The sequence below is a fragment of the Xenopus laevis genome, chromosome 1S, assembly GCF_017654675.1.
Source record: "Xenopus laevis strain J_2021 chromosome 1S, Xenopus_laevis_v10.1, whole genome shotgun sequence".
NCBI classification, from domain to species: Eukaryota; Metazoa; Chordata; class Amphibia; order Anura; family Pipidae; genus Xenopus; species Xenopus laevis.
The window spans coordinates 177,426,227-177,442,424 of NC_054372.1; the positions used below are offsets into that span (position 1 = coordinate 177,426,227).

A 16,198-nucleotide genomic window follows, 5' to 3' on the forward strand; every position below is an offset into this window, starting at 1 on the left:
GAAGTAGTGTTCTGACTATTATGTTAGACATCCAGTCACTCCAGCCTTATACAGGTCTGAGATGCTAAAACTTTAGCCTGGTGCAATAAGTTTATTATATAAAATATGGTCTATTTAGCCATATTCATTTTAGGCTTTACTTCCCCTTTAAGCTGCCTTTAGGCTGGTAGGAAAAGTCTAGGGCTATTAGTTACAGGCAGCCATGCATGTTGCCATTTAAGGCCTGATTTAGTAACACCCAGTAGCCAGTAAAGGTTTGGTAACTTAGATGTAGGGTATGAATGGCACAGAGCAGTGATCCAATGTTATATTGAAAACAAACAAGTCTTTTTGTGATTCATAGGACAAAGCTATAATTCTTATCTTTACCATTTTTTGTTGAATGCCACAATACATAAAATAAATAGATGCAGAATAATGTTCTGCAGGGAGAGCACCTTTTTTTAAAATGTCACAATCTGCTTATTATTCATTATGATTAGATATGTGAAAGTTAATGAGTCTGGAAATAGGTAAATATGGCTGATATAGGCCTAAGGAACCAATGCACTAATTGTGATCATTTGAAGCAGGATAATTATGTCATTTGCAACATTAACTTCTCTTAAATTCCCCCGGGAGCAGATGGATTGCCCAACTCATGTAGAACATTGCTACTTTAATTGTAGTCAAGATGTCTACTGTTTATTCAGAGCTCAGTAACATTTCCGAATATCACCGTTTTATCTATGTTGTATTTGGTTCAAAATCAATTACTTAGAAGTTCTATAACTACTCTGGAATAATCTAGCTAGAGTATACAAATCAGGATTAGTATAATATTTTTTTGGTATGGATGCATAAAGAGACTGGCAATAACTGTTTAGCAGATACTACTACAGGTATGGGATTCATTATCCGGAAACCTGTTATCCAGAAAGTTCCGAATTACAGAAAAGGCCTTCTCACGTAGACTCCATTTTATCAAAATAATCCAGATTTTTAAAAATGATTTCCTTTTTCTCTATAATAATAAAACAGTAGCTTGTACTTGATCCCAACTAAGATATAATTAATCCTTATTGGAAACAAAAAACAATTTATTGGGTTTATTTAATGTTTAAATTATTTTCTAGTAGACTTAAGGTATGAAGATCCACACTACAGAAAGATCCATTATCTGGAAACCCGAGCATTCTGGATAACAGGTCCCATACCTGTACCACCTAAACAGCATATTCAGTAATTATGAGCAACAAAATTGATGGTTCTGTTAAAACATCCGCAATTATTTAATTTTTCTTTTTAATGAATAAAAACCTGCACTGCTCAGATTACAGCAGGGACGGGGTAAAAGGAGAGAGGAGCAAACTGAGCATGCTCAAGCCCTAGCCCTGGAGGTTTATGCTGAAAACAGGAAGTCTGATACCAAAGCCCATGTGTACACAATAGAATGAAAGAAATGCAGTGTTTCTTTTGACAGAGGACTCAGAGCAGCATTACTTTTAGGGTTTACTCGAGAGTCTGTCTGCAATGCCTGCCACAAAGTAAGACAGGGCTACTGCTATTTACCAGAAAGGAAACTGAAAAAATAAGGGGATTCTTAAAGGGGTTGTTCACCTTCCAAACACTTTTCCAGTTCAGTTGTTTTCAGATTGTTCCCCAGAAATAAAGACTTGTTTCAATTAATTTCCATTACTTATTACTTAAAATTCAAAACAGTTTAAAGTTGAATGTTCGTGTCTCTGGTGTTTGAGTCTGGCAGTTCAGTAATTCAGGTGCAGACTCTAAACTGTTACGATTTTGCAACATTGAGTTGATACATTTCTCAGCAGCATCTCTGGAGTATTAGCAACTATTGTATCAATTCTAACAGCTGCCTGTAATAAAACCCAGATATTCTGCTCAGCAGGGACAAAGATAAGAAACTGATCAACTAAATGTGTCATTTTAGAACAGGTTACAGAGTTGGCGACCCCCTTCCAGAGCTGCTTTAGAAGGTGAAAGAAAGACACTTAACACTTCAATATTAGAAAAACAGTGACACATAGAAAATAGAAAGTAATTGGAAAAAGTCATTATTTCTGCTGATCCATTTGAAAACAACTAGATGTTTGAAGGTGAACCACTCCTTTAAATATAAATGGCAACAGTCACGATTTTCACAAGTCAATTAAAATATTACTCAAAACTAAAATAAACCAAATAATTTCCCCTTGCTTGAGGCCAAAATAATGAACAGAAGCCCATGACAGAATACACTATTTTAGGACAGATAAGACAATATAGTTGTTGAGTAGTGACACAGATAGAACAGTTTCATCCAGCTGGGATATCTCATTCCTCTCTGGACTATAAATATTACAGATTCTGTGTCATTCTGCTCCCTTCCCACACTGTGAAGCTTTGATTGGAAACATCAAGCAAACTGCAAGCTGATTGGCTACAGGAGAAGCTAGAAACACGGATACTGTGATCTGACATAAATGTAAGAAAACTCTCTTTCTTGGAACAATCTTAAAAAGTAACACCCGAGAGTAAAATGCAACATTTGCATCCATATTATTGGTTAAGAATTTTTCTCCAAAAAGCTTACAATCTATTAGCATGAATGGGATTATGGAATTTAAAGGGATACGGTCACGGGAAAACATGTTTTACCAAAACACATCAGTTAATAGTGCTGCTCCGGCAGAATTCTGCACTGAAATCCATGTTTCAAAAGAGCAAAGTTTGTTATAGTTAATTTTGAAATCTGACATGGGGCTAGACATATTGTCAGTTTCCCAGCTGGCCCCAGTCACGTGACTTGTGCTCTGATAAAATTCAGTCAATATTTACTGCTGTACTGCAAGTTGGAGTGATATCATCACCTCCCTTTCCTCCTCAACAGCCAAAAGAACAATGGGAAGGTAACCAGATAGCAGCTCCCTAACACAAGATAATAGCTGTCTTGTAGATCTAAGAACAGCACTTTATAGTAAAACCAAGTCCCACTGAGACTGATTCAGTTACATTAAGTAGGAGAAATAACAGCCTGCCAGAAAGTAGTTCCATCCTTAATGCTGGCACAAGTCACATGACTGGGGCAGCTGGGAAACTGACAATATGTCTAGCCCCATGTCACATTTCAAAATTAAATATAAAAAAAATCTGTTTACTCTTTTGAGAAATGGATTTCAGTGCAGAATTCTGCTGGAGCAGCACTATTAACTGATGTGTTTTGAAAAAAACATGTTTTACCATGACAGTATCCCTTTAAGGACAAGGACAGACAGAGCACTGGATCGGATGCCCTCAGCCTGAGTATTTTTTCCAGGCTGAGAGAATTGGATCTGAGGAGTGGAGTCAACCCTCTGTCTGCCATTGGCCTAAAGGTCCATTTTCAACCATCCAACCCCTTAGTCTACCCTTCCAAGTCTGAGTAATAATCACACTATGAAAATGTGAGCTGTTTACTAGCAACAATGTCTATTGTTTCATGCATACTTACATATATATTAAGGACCATGTGTATGCTTGAAAAACCAAATAGAAATGATTAATAATAAATTTGATATCTGTTTGTCATATCGACATACGACAGGGTATTGGCAACAACCCCCTTATTTTACATGAAAAAGGTAGGGTTGAATGAATGGGACTCGATTTCTGTTTACACTCATTTAAGTACTATAACCATTGCTATATGAAATATATAACATCTTTTGAATAAAGCACACAATGTGCTAGGTAAAGATACAATTATTCTTGCTGTTATTGGGGCCCTTTTGGGGTGTTCTGAAAACCTGGAGACTGGGAGCTGGATGAAGATGTCAGGGCAGTTTTGAGAAGACATGTCCTAATAGAGCATAATACTTGCACAGGATAATAGAGAGCAAGGCCTGCAATCTAATGCAAATGAGAAGAAGTGATTGAAACCCTTTTAAGTGCCACAGATTTTAGAATTTAAAAGAAAGTACCGTGGTGCCACAGATTGCAGATTCTATCAACTACAGCACTTCAGGTCTTGGTGCAAGGCTTTTAAAGTTGTCCATGGTCAAAATTTGTTTATGGGTCAACCTACTTTTTTGTTTTGCTTGTATTGTAGCAGCTGAAGTGTCAGTCACCACAATTTACATGCACTATATTTTTGGGGGTCTCCATAAGCCACGTGCTTTGGTAAACCTAAACCTATTGGGCATCAAACTGCTCACTCAAATGTAGAAAGTTTTATCTTTGTACCAAAAGACAACATGCAGCAGTTTTCAGTCAATTTTTATAAATTTCAAGCAAAAAAACATTTTATTAGTGATTTATATGAGATGATATATGATTTATAGGGGGAAGGGTGTTCAAACTTACTTTAAGTGGAATTTTGCAACTTGCAGTCTAAAAATATGCTGATTTCTGTTGTGTATTTTTGCTTATGGATTTTATATTGGTCCCAGATTAGGCCCAAAGCTGAAATTGGTAGAGTAGCAGTAGCTCACACAGCCCTTTAGGGGCCACTAAAGTTCTAATTTGGGAGATGCAAGGCAATTTCCAAAAAAACAATATATCAGCAATTTTCTGTAAACCAGAGGCACAAAAATTGTTCCTGCACTGGCCACACCAAGGTTGTCCACCAATGGGTCAGGTCAAAACATTCCCGTGAGCCATCCTATTTCAATACAGGATCATTCTGGTAAACACTAAAAAAAAAGAGAATCCTAAAGGGTAGACTGACCAACTGCAAGCTCACTCACCCTGATTATGCATCATCTCACATAACCATCTACATACCCTACCCCAAAGTTATGGGGGTATGTATCCCATCACTCTTTCCCAACATCTGTTCACATGGAAGCTTAGTCTCCAAGCCCCACTACCTGAAATACTGCCAGCACATTTTCTCGTCTGCTCAGAACTCCAGATTACCCTCTATTCTCTAGAACAACACCCACCTGGTGGATTGTTTCAGCCTATGACCCATTCAGCAAAGGTAGAGTGATATGTGATTCGATGATGATGCGAGTCCTGTCTATATGATCCAGCTGCTGCATTTTTACACAGTTCAAAATCAAAGATCCTGGAATGAGCGGCCATGTTGGGGCACACACATGCACATAATGAGGTAAGGTCGCTACTTGCTCATTATGCACATGTGCGTGAAGTCATAAGTACATTATGTGCATGCTCTATGTACAACATGGCCGCTCTCACTGGGAGCTACCTTCTGGTGCGAGTGTCCTAGCGATGGCAGGGGGAAAATTTAAACTATTGTTCCCCCCCAACTGCAGTGCAGGCTCTATTAGCCCACACCTTTTGTTGGAGATAATATTTTTGCCCAACAGGTGCCCTTTAAGCATTCAGACAGGGGAAGGCCCAGCTGGGCCATGTGGCCAGAATTTGACTTATGCAAATAAGTAATTAAAAAAAAGACTTTGGTACCTGCTAGTTGAAGGCAGCAGGGACAGTAAAGCTAGTGCAGAAAGCTTTCTTCTTTCAGGTTGAGTAATGTTATCCATTCGATCCACCCACATTTCAATTAGGTTTCCGAGAATTTGGTCAGGCTGCACAGGAGAAACAGAGAAATTATATTTTCCATTTCTGCAAATATTACAGGAATTCTACAGAAACTGCAAAACACACAGAGAAACATATATTATAAATAATTGGTTATTGGAAGACTTTTTGAGTAGTTTCTTAACATTTGTAAGTAAGGAGGAATTAAACCAGAAACAAATAAACCAATATGTTAATGAGTTATCTAAGAATCTTTATTAACCTTTAAATAATAAGGGTTACGCAATTCAGTAATTGGGGCATGTCCAAAAACTTTAGGGATATAAATATACTGCATTAAACAAGAAAGTATTGAACTCGTAGAACTGAAGGTCTTGGAAGCAGAGGTGTCTGCAGGTACATCATGTCGGCCAGTGCATGGTGAATTCACAGATAAGGCAATTAAGAGGAGCCATCGTTCACTAAATGCTCTCTTGCCAGGCTGTTAGCCGCTTCACATATCAAACACAAATCTTATAAATGAGTTGCATGGCAAAAGATGTGGCAAGCATACTGGCAATGCTGTATAGAGGGGTACGAGGTCTTTTCTCAGAAGATGCACCAGGTCCAGGGTTCGGCCAAATCTGAGCCTTTTTCAACAGGATGCAGTCAAATGCAAGTTCCTGGCCGAATTCAAATGTCAACCCCTACAATTGTGATATTTTCCCCCTCCCTTACCAGATTTGGGATTTGCCCGAATTCCAAAAAAGGTAGATTTGGTAATAAAAAGTGAAGGATAGAGCCACACATCAATTCAAAAGAACGTTAATGGAAAGTGACAAAAGGTTAAAACTGCCATTAGAATTAGCAATGAAGCAAGGCAAGGAAAAGCAAGACACTATCAACAAATATATATACACCTAAAAAATAGGGCAAGACATACCAATGAGCAACAGAACGATAAAATGCAAAGTACATCACAAAATACAAACTAAAGCAAGTAGCATCAAAGAGGAAGTTAAGGTGAAATGTTTCAACATAATAAGGTGGGCACCATATGTACATCAAAATAAGGAAATATAAAATCAGCAGGAACCAAGGGAAGGAGACAAATTTTTGCTATAAAATGTTCCATTTTCTTTAAAAGAGAACCGACGCTTAACTAAAGTAGCTAGAAATGTTGTACATTATGTTTTGGGCTTCTGTACCAGCCCAAGGCAACCACAGCCCTTTAGCAGTAAAGATCTGTGCCTACGAAGGTGGGCATACCCATCTTATTTTCTGCTGATTCACTGCATATGCTCTGGGAATATAAATGTCACAATATAAAGTAATTAATACCTGTGCAATTAGCATCAGAATTTAATAATCAGCCCTATAGCATCAGCTTATATTACAGACCAACCTCATTTTCTGCTGGATAATTAGTGACGAGCCCTAAGCTTAGCTTCTCAACAGCTGCTCAGAGACCACTGAGCATGTGAGTGTCACAGACACTTTCCAAGATGGTGACCCCCTGTGACAAGTCTGAAGTCCTGGATCATTGCTGCTATTGACAAGCTGAAACTTTAGGCTGGTGCAATAATTTAACTATGTAAAATATGGCATTTTTAGCCAAATTCTTTTTAATGGTTTAGTTCTCTACAGGCAGGTATCATATTGAAGCTCATCAAAATATAGGGTTATCAGAAAATACAAAGCTAGAGATTTCAAATATTTTGGTGTGGAGAGCCATACGGAACACATTATAGAATGAAAATACAGACCACTTTCACCCCTTATTAGGGTTCATGAGCGTAGTTAAGGGTTTTATGATAAGAATATGCTTATATGGCAATATATGACATTTCATCATAATATTTATAATACTGTACAATAATTTGAGTTACTGAGACATTAACATGTTTTACCCATAAATATATTATGGTTGAGATTACTTCCCCTGACTAAAAAACTAATTTAGCGGCAATTCTATACTAATATGTATTTATAGGGCTTCTATTTAGTCAAAGAAAATTGAACACAAAACTTGTTCCAGTACTCTGCTAAACATGGCCAGCTCCACAGGCACTACTCAAATTAATATTTTCCCATCACAACTGGCCCTTTTTAGTGAAGAAACAGTGGTTATAATACATTTTGATGGCAGTGCTCCCAGGTAAAGACCTACTAACAACCTGTTCATTACAAGCAAGGAAATTGGGCTATAAAGCGCACTATGCGTGAGCGTTGCATTTACGAACTCAGCTGAAGTGACAGATGTCCTGTCTGATGTGTTATTATTCTTCAGATAGCTGGTGACCCTGGGCTATTTTTGGGAACTCACTCAGATGCCAGGAGATAATAGAGGTTTGCAGTAGTGAAACCAATATTATATCATGTTTTGAACAGCATATTAAAACATAAACTAATGTTAATAGATTCAAATCAAGATTGGTCTGCAAAGGTAGACACTAACCTCACAATTATATTCTTGTGATAACTGATACAGGAGGGAAGAGAAGCAACTTGGATTTTGTAACAATACACGTCCCAGGATACCAAGGTATGTGGACATCACCACTGGATACTTCTGTTGAGATAAAAATAACTTACAATTCAGCATTGACCATATACAACATAAGGTGTTAAAGTAAACAAATACAATTATGAATGTAAGGAATGGTTGAGTCATGGTGTAACTACTTTTAATAGTACATATAAATGGTGCTCACTCTGTTGCAATTTCATAAATCAAATATAGAGAAAGTGGCACTTACAGAAATAGAACATTTATTTTAAAAAAAACTAAAGTTTTGGCTGTAACCCCAGCCTTTCTCAAAGATAATGGATCAAGGTCCCAGTGCGGACCAAAACGTTGGATATGCATCTGTGAATAAAAATTATCACTTTTTTTCACGAAAACATTGAAGTGCGGGTCCATTTACTACTATGTACCAGAAACCTTGACCAATGCACCCACCTTTGAAAAGAATCCGGTAAGAGTGCGCTCACCCAATTGACATATATATCTATATATATCTATATATCTCTATCTATCTATCTATCTATCTATCTATCTATCTATCTATCTATCTATAGGAAACAGAGATATCGGCACTCATGAAGTAAGAAAGCAGAGAGAAGCCGCACTCACAGGACTTATGTGTCAAATGAAAAAAATTATTGTAGGCAGAAACCTTTATTGATAAAGGCTGGGGCTCTCTACTTCTTCCTATATATATATAGGAGCAAAAGTATCGACTCTGAGCCAGTCTTATGTTAATGTGGGTGCAGGGCCAAAGCATTTAGGAGATCTGTTATCTGGAAACCCGTTATCCAGAAAGTTCTGAATTACAGAAAGGCCGTTTCCCTTAGACTCCATTATAATTAAATAATCCAAATTTTTTTAAATTATTTCCTTTTACTCTGTAATAATAAAACAATACCTTGTACTTGATCCCAACTAAAATATAATTAATCCTTACTGGAAGCAAAACCAGACTGTTGGGTTTATTTAATGTTTACATAATTTCCTAGTAGACAAGTTATGAAGATCCAAATTACAGAAAGATCCGTTATCGGGAAAACCCCAGGTCCCGAGCATTCTGGATAACAAGTCCCATACATTTATCAAGGCCCCAATGTGGGCTGAAACGTTGGACACGAGAGTGATGTTTAAATAAACACGTTTTGATTTGAAATTCTACTGGAGTGCTGGTCTATTGTGAAGGAGATGAGGAGAGATTAAATTACTTAAAGGGAAGGTATTTGCATGCCTCCTGTTATAAAGATAGAACAGTTCCCACCTATTAAGGCCAATATTATTCCTAAAATGTAAACTTTAAATCTCTGTTCATCATTTCATAAGTCCTGAAATAATTCAGATGAAGAGATATTTCAGTTATAATAAAGATCAAAAGACACGTCATCGTTCAAGAAATAACTAAACATTTAGTCGAATCTGGAAGAGACAAGCAAATCAACAGCTTTGTCATCTGTCACTCAGGTACTGAAAATTACCGGAATGAAACTCTTTTTATACATGTCTATTTGGTAAACTATTGTATTCATCCATTTCATACTCATTCATACTGTAATGGAATATCTGCAAATCCTTCCTTTCATTTATTCATTTTCAGATTTCATTTACCTCTTATGCTTTATCCTATTTTACAGAAGCAAAGAAGATACCTCTAAAATTATTTCAACTCCCATCATCCCTCTATCATAACACATTTCTCTTAAAGTTATTTAATATTTCCTGATGAGATTTAGTATGTATACCACCATTTATGGCATCTGCTGAAATAGCCTATAGCATCTGTGCTGTGTGTATGATAGAGAGTTTGTATGAATATGCTGTCTATACAAGAAAAGAAAAAAAAACATACCTCTCCTTCAATAATACCCCTGAAGACTGGAGGAAGAAGAGCTTGAAATATCTGTGGACCAACAGCAGGATTGACCTTTAGGACATTTTCAACTACCTGTAGAGAAAATAAAAAATCAACCAAATGGATATTTTACACAAGTAATTAAATAAAACTAACAACACAGAGCAAAGATGGTCTTTAACCCCAATAGAAGTGTTTTTGTTTGTTGAATAATACAATGTAGTAACTTAAAACAGTTTTATATAATGGTCAATAAGTAGAGGACACCAATTACATGTCATGACCTACTGTACTTTTCTGCATATCCACTGAAAGGTACAATGTGGTTTAATTTTACGGTTTTAGGTTTAAAATATATTTACAATTACAAAAATGACAAGTGATCTAGGCCTCATTGAACATATTCATAACCGTAATAAAAGAAACAGAGAAGCAAAATAAATGGCATTTTAGAGCTGTGTTCTAAAGAAGAGCCTTCAACATTTTTCTAGGTTCGATTTACAATAAGGTTCAAGGCTTGGTCAGATTCCCTTAACTCATCAGGTCATCGATATATGAAAACACGGTTGTAACAGTTATTTTTGTCCTTCAGGTTGAGCCTATTGTGCATTGCCCACCTGTTTAGAGAAGTATATCCAGTGTACCCTGATTGAAGGGAAGTCAAGTCATAATAAAGAATCACCACCAACCTTTGTCAACAACATTCTTGTGAGCTGGGGCACTTTGATGCCAAATTTATTCTGTAACCCTTATTTGTTAAATTATTGCCTCTGATTGTTATAAACAAACGAAAAGCGCTACATAATTTGCTGGCACTATATAAATGTAGGAGTCATTAATCTGTATTGTTTTGGAAATGACTAAGGTATTATTTTGCAGGCAGAAACACGTATTATAGTGTTAAAAGGAAGTATGGAACTATGTTACTAATAGTATTAAACTTTAAAGACTACAGTGGGTTTATTCTCGTGTGTTTGAAGCTACATATAAATAAGCAGAACTTACAAAAGGGAGAATTGCTTTGATATTGTAGGTTGAAGCAATTCATTTGGATGTGAAAAATTCAATTTGTGTGTATCGAAAAGCTTTTATATTTGAAAGACTGTACCTATTCATGTTTGAAAATAATAAAACCGATGACTCACTTCAAAGCAATATATGATGAATCACTGTTTGCTAAATATATATATATACACACACACACACACACACACACACACACACACACACACACACACACACACACACACACACACACACACCACACACACACACACACACACACACACACACACACACACACACACACACACACACACAAACACACACAGGCTTGTCCGTGTTTATTGCCATAATGAATAATTCAAGGATTTTCCAAACAATTCTATTTCTGTACATAATACCTGTATAATAAAAGTGTTTCCAGACTAATACTATATGTCTGTAATGTAATAGCATAAATAAATGTATTTAAATGTATGAATAATTGTACTTTTAGAGCACCACAAAAAAATGCAGTTCTCAATCTTAGAGTAAAGCTCCAATAACAGAAGGTAATCACTTCCAAAGCAATGAACACAAGAGATGTTAAAGAATGAGGAGACATTATGGGGCAGATTTACCTAGGGTCGAATATCTAGGGTTAATTAACCCTCGATATTCTACCGTCTAAGTAAAATCCTTAGACTTTGAATATCGAAGTTGAAGGATTTACCGCTATTCCTACGATCGAACAATCGAAGGAATTCGAAGGATTTTAATTCATTGATCGAAGGATATTCCTTCGATCAGAAAATTGTTAGGAAGCCTATGGGGACCTTCCCCATAGGCTAACATTGGCCTCTGTAGGTTTTAGATGGCGAACTAGGGGGTCAAAGAATTTTTTAAAGAGACAGTACTTCGACGATTTTTAGTTCAAATCGTTCGATTAGAAGGTCGTAGTCGAAGGTCGAAGTAGCCCATTCGATGGTCGAAGTAGCCCATTCGATGGTCGAAGTAGCCAAAAAAAAACATTCGAAAATTCGAACTATTTTTCCTCTATTGCTTCACTCGAGCTAAGTAAATGGGCCCCTATATTTCATCTAATGGAAATTCAAGCCAGTGTCATGTTGAACAGACAAAAGATTCTGGAATGGACACCAAACAAAGCTTCAGGGAAAACTGTATTTTCAACTAATTATCATAATGCACTGACTGTCTCTTTATGAGTTTCCGAAATTCATGATTTTGAAAGATGCAGGGCGTTTCTGCCATGAGGCAAGATGAGCCCCTTGCTTCAGGCAGCAGTTCACCAGAAGTTATCAGGGACGTCAAAAATCGCTCATGGTTCCTTTAAGAATTTACGTTTAATAAGCGGCTTTAATGCAAGAACGCCCCTAGAAAGATGGTCCCTTAAAACACAGAAGGAATTTTGTCTTTGTCTCATAAGAAAAGCTATAACTGTAAATCCTCATGTGTGACATAAACAAAGCTCTTAACAGACGGTTTACATGAATGATCGATTCATACAAATTTGCTTAGACTTGTGGTCTTTAAGTTTGCATTGATTTCGATTTTCTGACCTTGGTTTTAGTCAATCATTTGCTAGTAAAAACCTATTCATCAAATGACTTACAAAGATACTGCTTGTGTTGAACATGTACGTATAAAGACATGGAATTAAGGTCACCCTGTTGTTGAGTAGACTCTACAAAGCAATAGACTAGAAGCATGCTTAAAGTCCCATTTTAAAAAAAATACAATAACCAGGTTCCATTACACTGGATGACACTTGTGCGACTCTAAAGGAAAATGTTAGTGATTTTCGCGGGCGTGTCACCTCAGTAGGCCTCATGTCATGTAGATACATGGGGGCAGATTTACTAAAGGGCAAAGTGGCTGTCACTAGCAAAAATTCACCAGAAATCTCATCCGCAGGGACATCGCTAATTTACTAACAGGCCTAGATGACAATTCGCTAGCAAAAGAGACCGTCGCTAGTGCAGTTTCACACCCCATATAACCAAGCGAATATTCGCTCAGACGAACAATCGTTACTCTGCAAATTCACTTAAGTGTGAAGTTAACAGAGCGTTATCTCTTTCGCCATGGTTTCCTTCACCGCCTTCAGCTGGCCATAGATGCAAAGATCCGATCGTACGAATCATCGTACGAATCATCGTACGATCAGACTTTCCCATCTCCCGACCCACCACTAACCATTCTGATCAAAGTCTTACGAGTCAGATTAGTTAAAGAACAGATCAGCAATGTTCTGCCCCTGACAGCAATCGTACGATATCTACTGTATGTCCAACCAAGGCTAGTGACAGTCTCCCACTGAAAATCGTACGATCGATACATGCAGAGATATTATTGGCAGCCGACAGAAATTTTCTAACCTGTCCGATCGACCGATCTCCGCCGGACGAAAAATGTCGGGACTCTCCACACACGGTTCGAAAATCGTACGAATCCTCGATTCGTACGATCAGATCTTTGCGTCTATGGCCAGCTTTAGACCAGGCAAACTGATAAAATGAAGCTTCATCCTCCTCAATCTTATGTCAGTGACATCATATCCTGTATGCTGGAAACAGTTTAAGAAAACCCTGGCGTTTTTTCATTTTTTTTCAAGCGGAATTGCCTTCAAAAGTCCTAACTATCACTATTACTAATTTGAGGGGCACGCCACATTTGTTTTAGGGTGGGCTCATGTCTAGGGCATTAGAGGATCTTTTATGTCTTTATCATGGTTCACTGGACATTTGTAATAAAAAGTGGCTAATTCAAACATTTGCACAAACGTCTGTAATATAGACATCCATACTTATGACCTATATGTACCCGGCCTATTCAAATTGACCTAAGCGTAAGAGGACTATTGAAGTTTCGCTAGGCAGAATTGAACGCTAGCAAAAGATCGCTAAGAAATGCTTGCGCTGACGAATTAACGCCAGCTGGCAAAAATTCATCCTTTAGTGAATTTGCCCCATTGAGCATATCCTAAGAAGTAAGAGACATTTGGAATAGATGCTCCATTGGCTCTTCAATTCCACATCTGTTTATGAGCCATAAACTTGCCGACATGATGTTCTGCAAAACATCCAGGGTATATAGTTAGACGGTTGTGAGTGCATAACAAGTAAAAGTAGTTGCAATCTATAAATGATTACAGAAAAAAGGAGATTCTGCAAGAAGAGATGACAAGGACTAAATGAACACTTTTTTCAATTCAGGAAATTGCAAAAACTCTGTCTGGACACAAGTTTTGCAACAAGGGCAGTTTTGACAATTTAGTGTTAGAGGTTTGTCTAACAGGAATAATATTGGAGACATGTAGAAAATGAATAATCCCATAAGACCATTATCAAAACTCCACAACATAAACTTGTCCAGGGCAGGAAGAGACAAATATCTTTGCTTTGCTTTTATTAGAGCCAACGCTAGGAATTCAGCTTTATGAAATGTAAGAAGCTTTTTGTTTGTTTGATTTTAACATAACAAGAGAACTATGGCAGGTGACTGGAAGACTGCCAGCCAGTACCCAAGCTCGTACCTCCCAACTGTCCCATATTTAACGGGACAGTCCCGATTTTGACAGCTCAGTCCACAGTCCCGGGTTTGTTACTGAAATGCCCCTTTTTCTTTGATCTCCTTCACTGAACAGCCAGGAAAAGATACACAGTTTCTGAAACTTAATTGGCTTTTGGCAGAGAGTCCAGAATAGATGGCAGGAGCACTTGGATACTTTTGTAACAATTTAAGGTAAGCAAAGGAACTATTGTAACAATTTAAGATAAGCAGGTCTCTTGGGGAAACTGTGATTTGTAAAGGGCAATTCACCTTCATTAGCAAAACTGCAATAACACATAAAAAAACATAATGTGTTCAAACTTTCATAACCTGACAAATTTCGTAAAATGGACATGGTAATTAGGGGGTGTGGCCACAAAATGGGTGTTGCCAAACTTTTTGTTCCTCTTTCTATTTCCAACATTTTGGGAGGTATTCCCTAGCTAGTGTGCTTCTTAAACAAGAGGTGTGGGAGATTTCACTCTTGCAAATGGGCAAATTGGTTGTTGTGGATTCTGGCAGGGGCTGCTGTAAGATGTCATAGACATTCACAATTTCGTGTGTTGGTGGGGGCTGTTTGGGCCTCTGTTTACTTGAAATACCAAGGCCTTTTTGAATCCCAGTCCAGGCCTGCTCACAAACTGGCACCATCATGATTTTGTACTGTTGTTGTCCTTTAATACTCGCCTCAGGTGAGGAATTGCTTTTATGAGTAAATCAGCAGCAGCTCTAGTATGATTAAGTATTGGTGCTGGGCTATTATGTATCCAGTAATGAAGCTCTTGTATTTTACAGTCTGTATAAATAAATAAAATAAGCTCTATTTATAATGTTTTTTTAAAAGTAGTTTTAAATGATTCATTTTGAACAGGCTTTGAACAGAATGCTCATACAGCATATGGCAGAAAGCTAGACGCTGGCAATACATTAAAAAGCCCTTACATTGTTTTTTATTGTTTTATCCAAAGTACAAAATCAACATTTTTCTAAAATGTTACCTACTGTGAAAAATCAACATGCTTTGTGATATTTATATCAAAACAGGCAGCTGTCCTTACCGCTAAAACTTTCTAATTATTGCTTCGATAAAACAGCTTCTATCTTAAATAGTTTAGCAAGTAAAAAACATTTTTATTTTGCCATAATATTGAATAACAACTATGACTTAAATGGAGATAATAGGTAATAAAAATAACTCCGCAATACCACAATAATGAATCGAGAAATAAGCTCACATTTTATGTGGTACAGAACATGTTCCATATCAGCATTTAATGAAGAAACCCATGGACTGCAACATTGTGGCCTTTGAGTGGGTAATGAAGCATGCAAAATAAATTCCCTTCCCTTTAAATAAAACAGGTAATGTTTGTCCATATATTTCAATATATTCAAGCTGGTCCACTGGGTTAAAGCCATGCCTTGTGTGGCCAGTCCAACACTTAAATTAAATCTCACTGATTAAGAATTGGACTGGTTAATTATATATTTTTTGCAGGGACCTGCAACTTTCTTTCTAAGGTTAAAAACCGATGGCTGCCTTTTTTGTTATAGTTTATAAAGGAGCAGTGGCCAGCTCCATCATTTATTTCCCATCATCTGCAACTACAGCCAGGTAATCTCAGGGATAGCCATTAAAAAGAGCAATCATTTGGGGGGTTTGCTTTCCTAAGTACTTTTTGCAATTTCAGAGATATTAAAGCTTTTTATTACTTGCTAATTTAATTAAATTTAGTTCCTTGCTGGAGAGATAGGAGAATTAGATAGGATTTAGTTCCTTCTGCATGTGTCTCCCTGACTGTACAGTAAACAGTAAAAAATAA

The 16,198-nt window shown here is 37.1% G+C and overlaps 1 protein-coding gene across 1 annotated transcript in view; it reads right to left on the bottom strand.

Moving 5' to 3' along the window:
* ipo11.S (importin 11 S homeolog) overlaps positions 1-16,198 on the bottom strand; it is a gene marked incomplete at its 5' end in the record, with an annotated part of 127,265 nt that overhangs the window by 43,584 nt on the left and 67,483 nt on the right. The window contains 3 exon segments of the mRNA NM_001091254.1: positions 5,392-5,513; positions 7,904-8,017; positions 9,819-9,914. Of these exon segments, the coding sequence (NP_001084723.1) occupies positions 5,392-5,513; positions 7,904-8,017; positions 9,819-9,914 (332 nt within the window).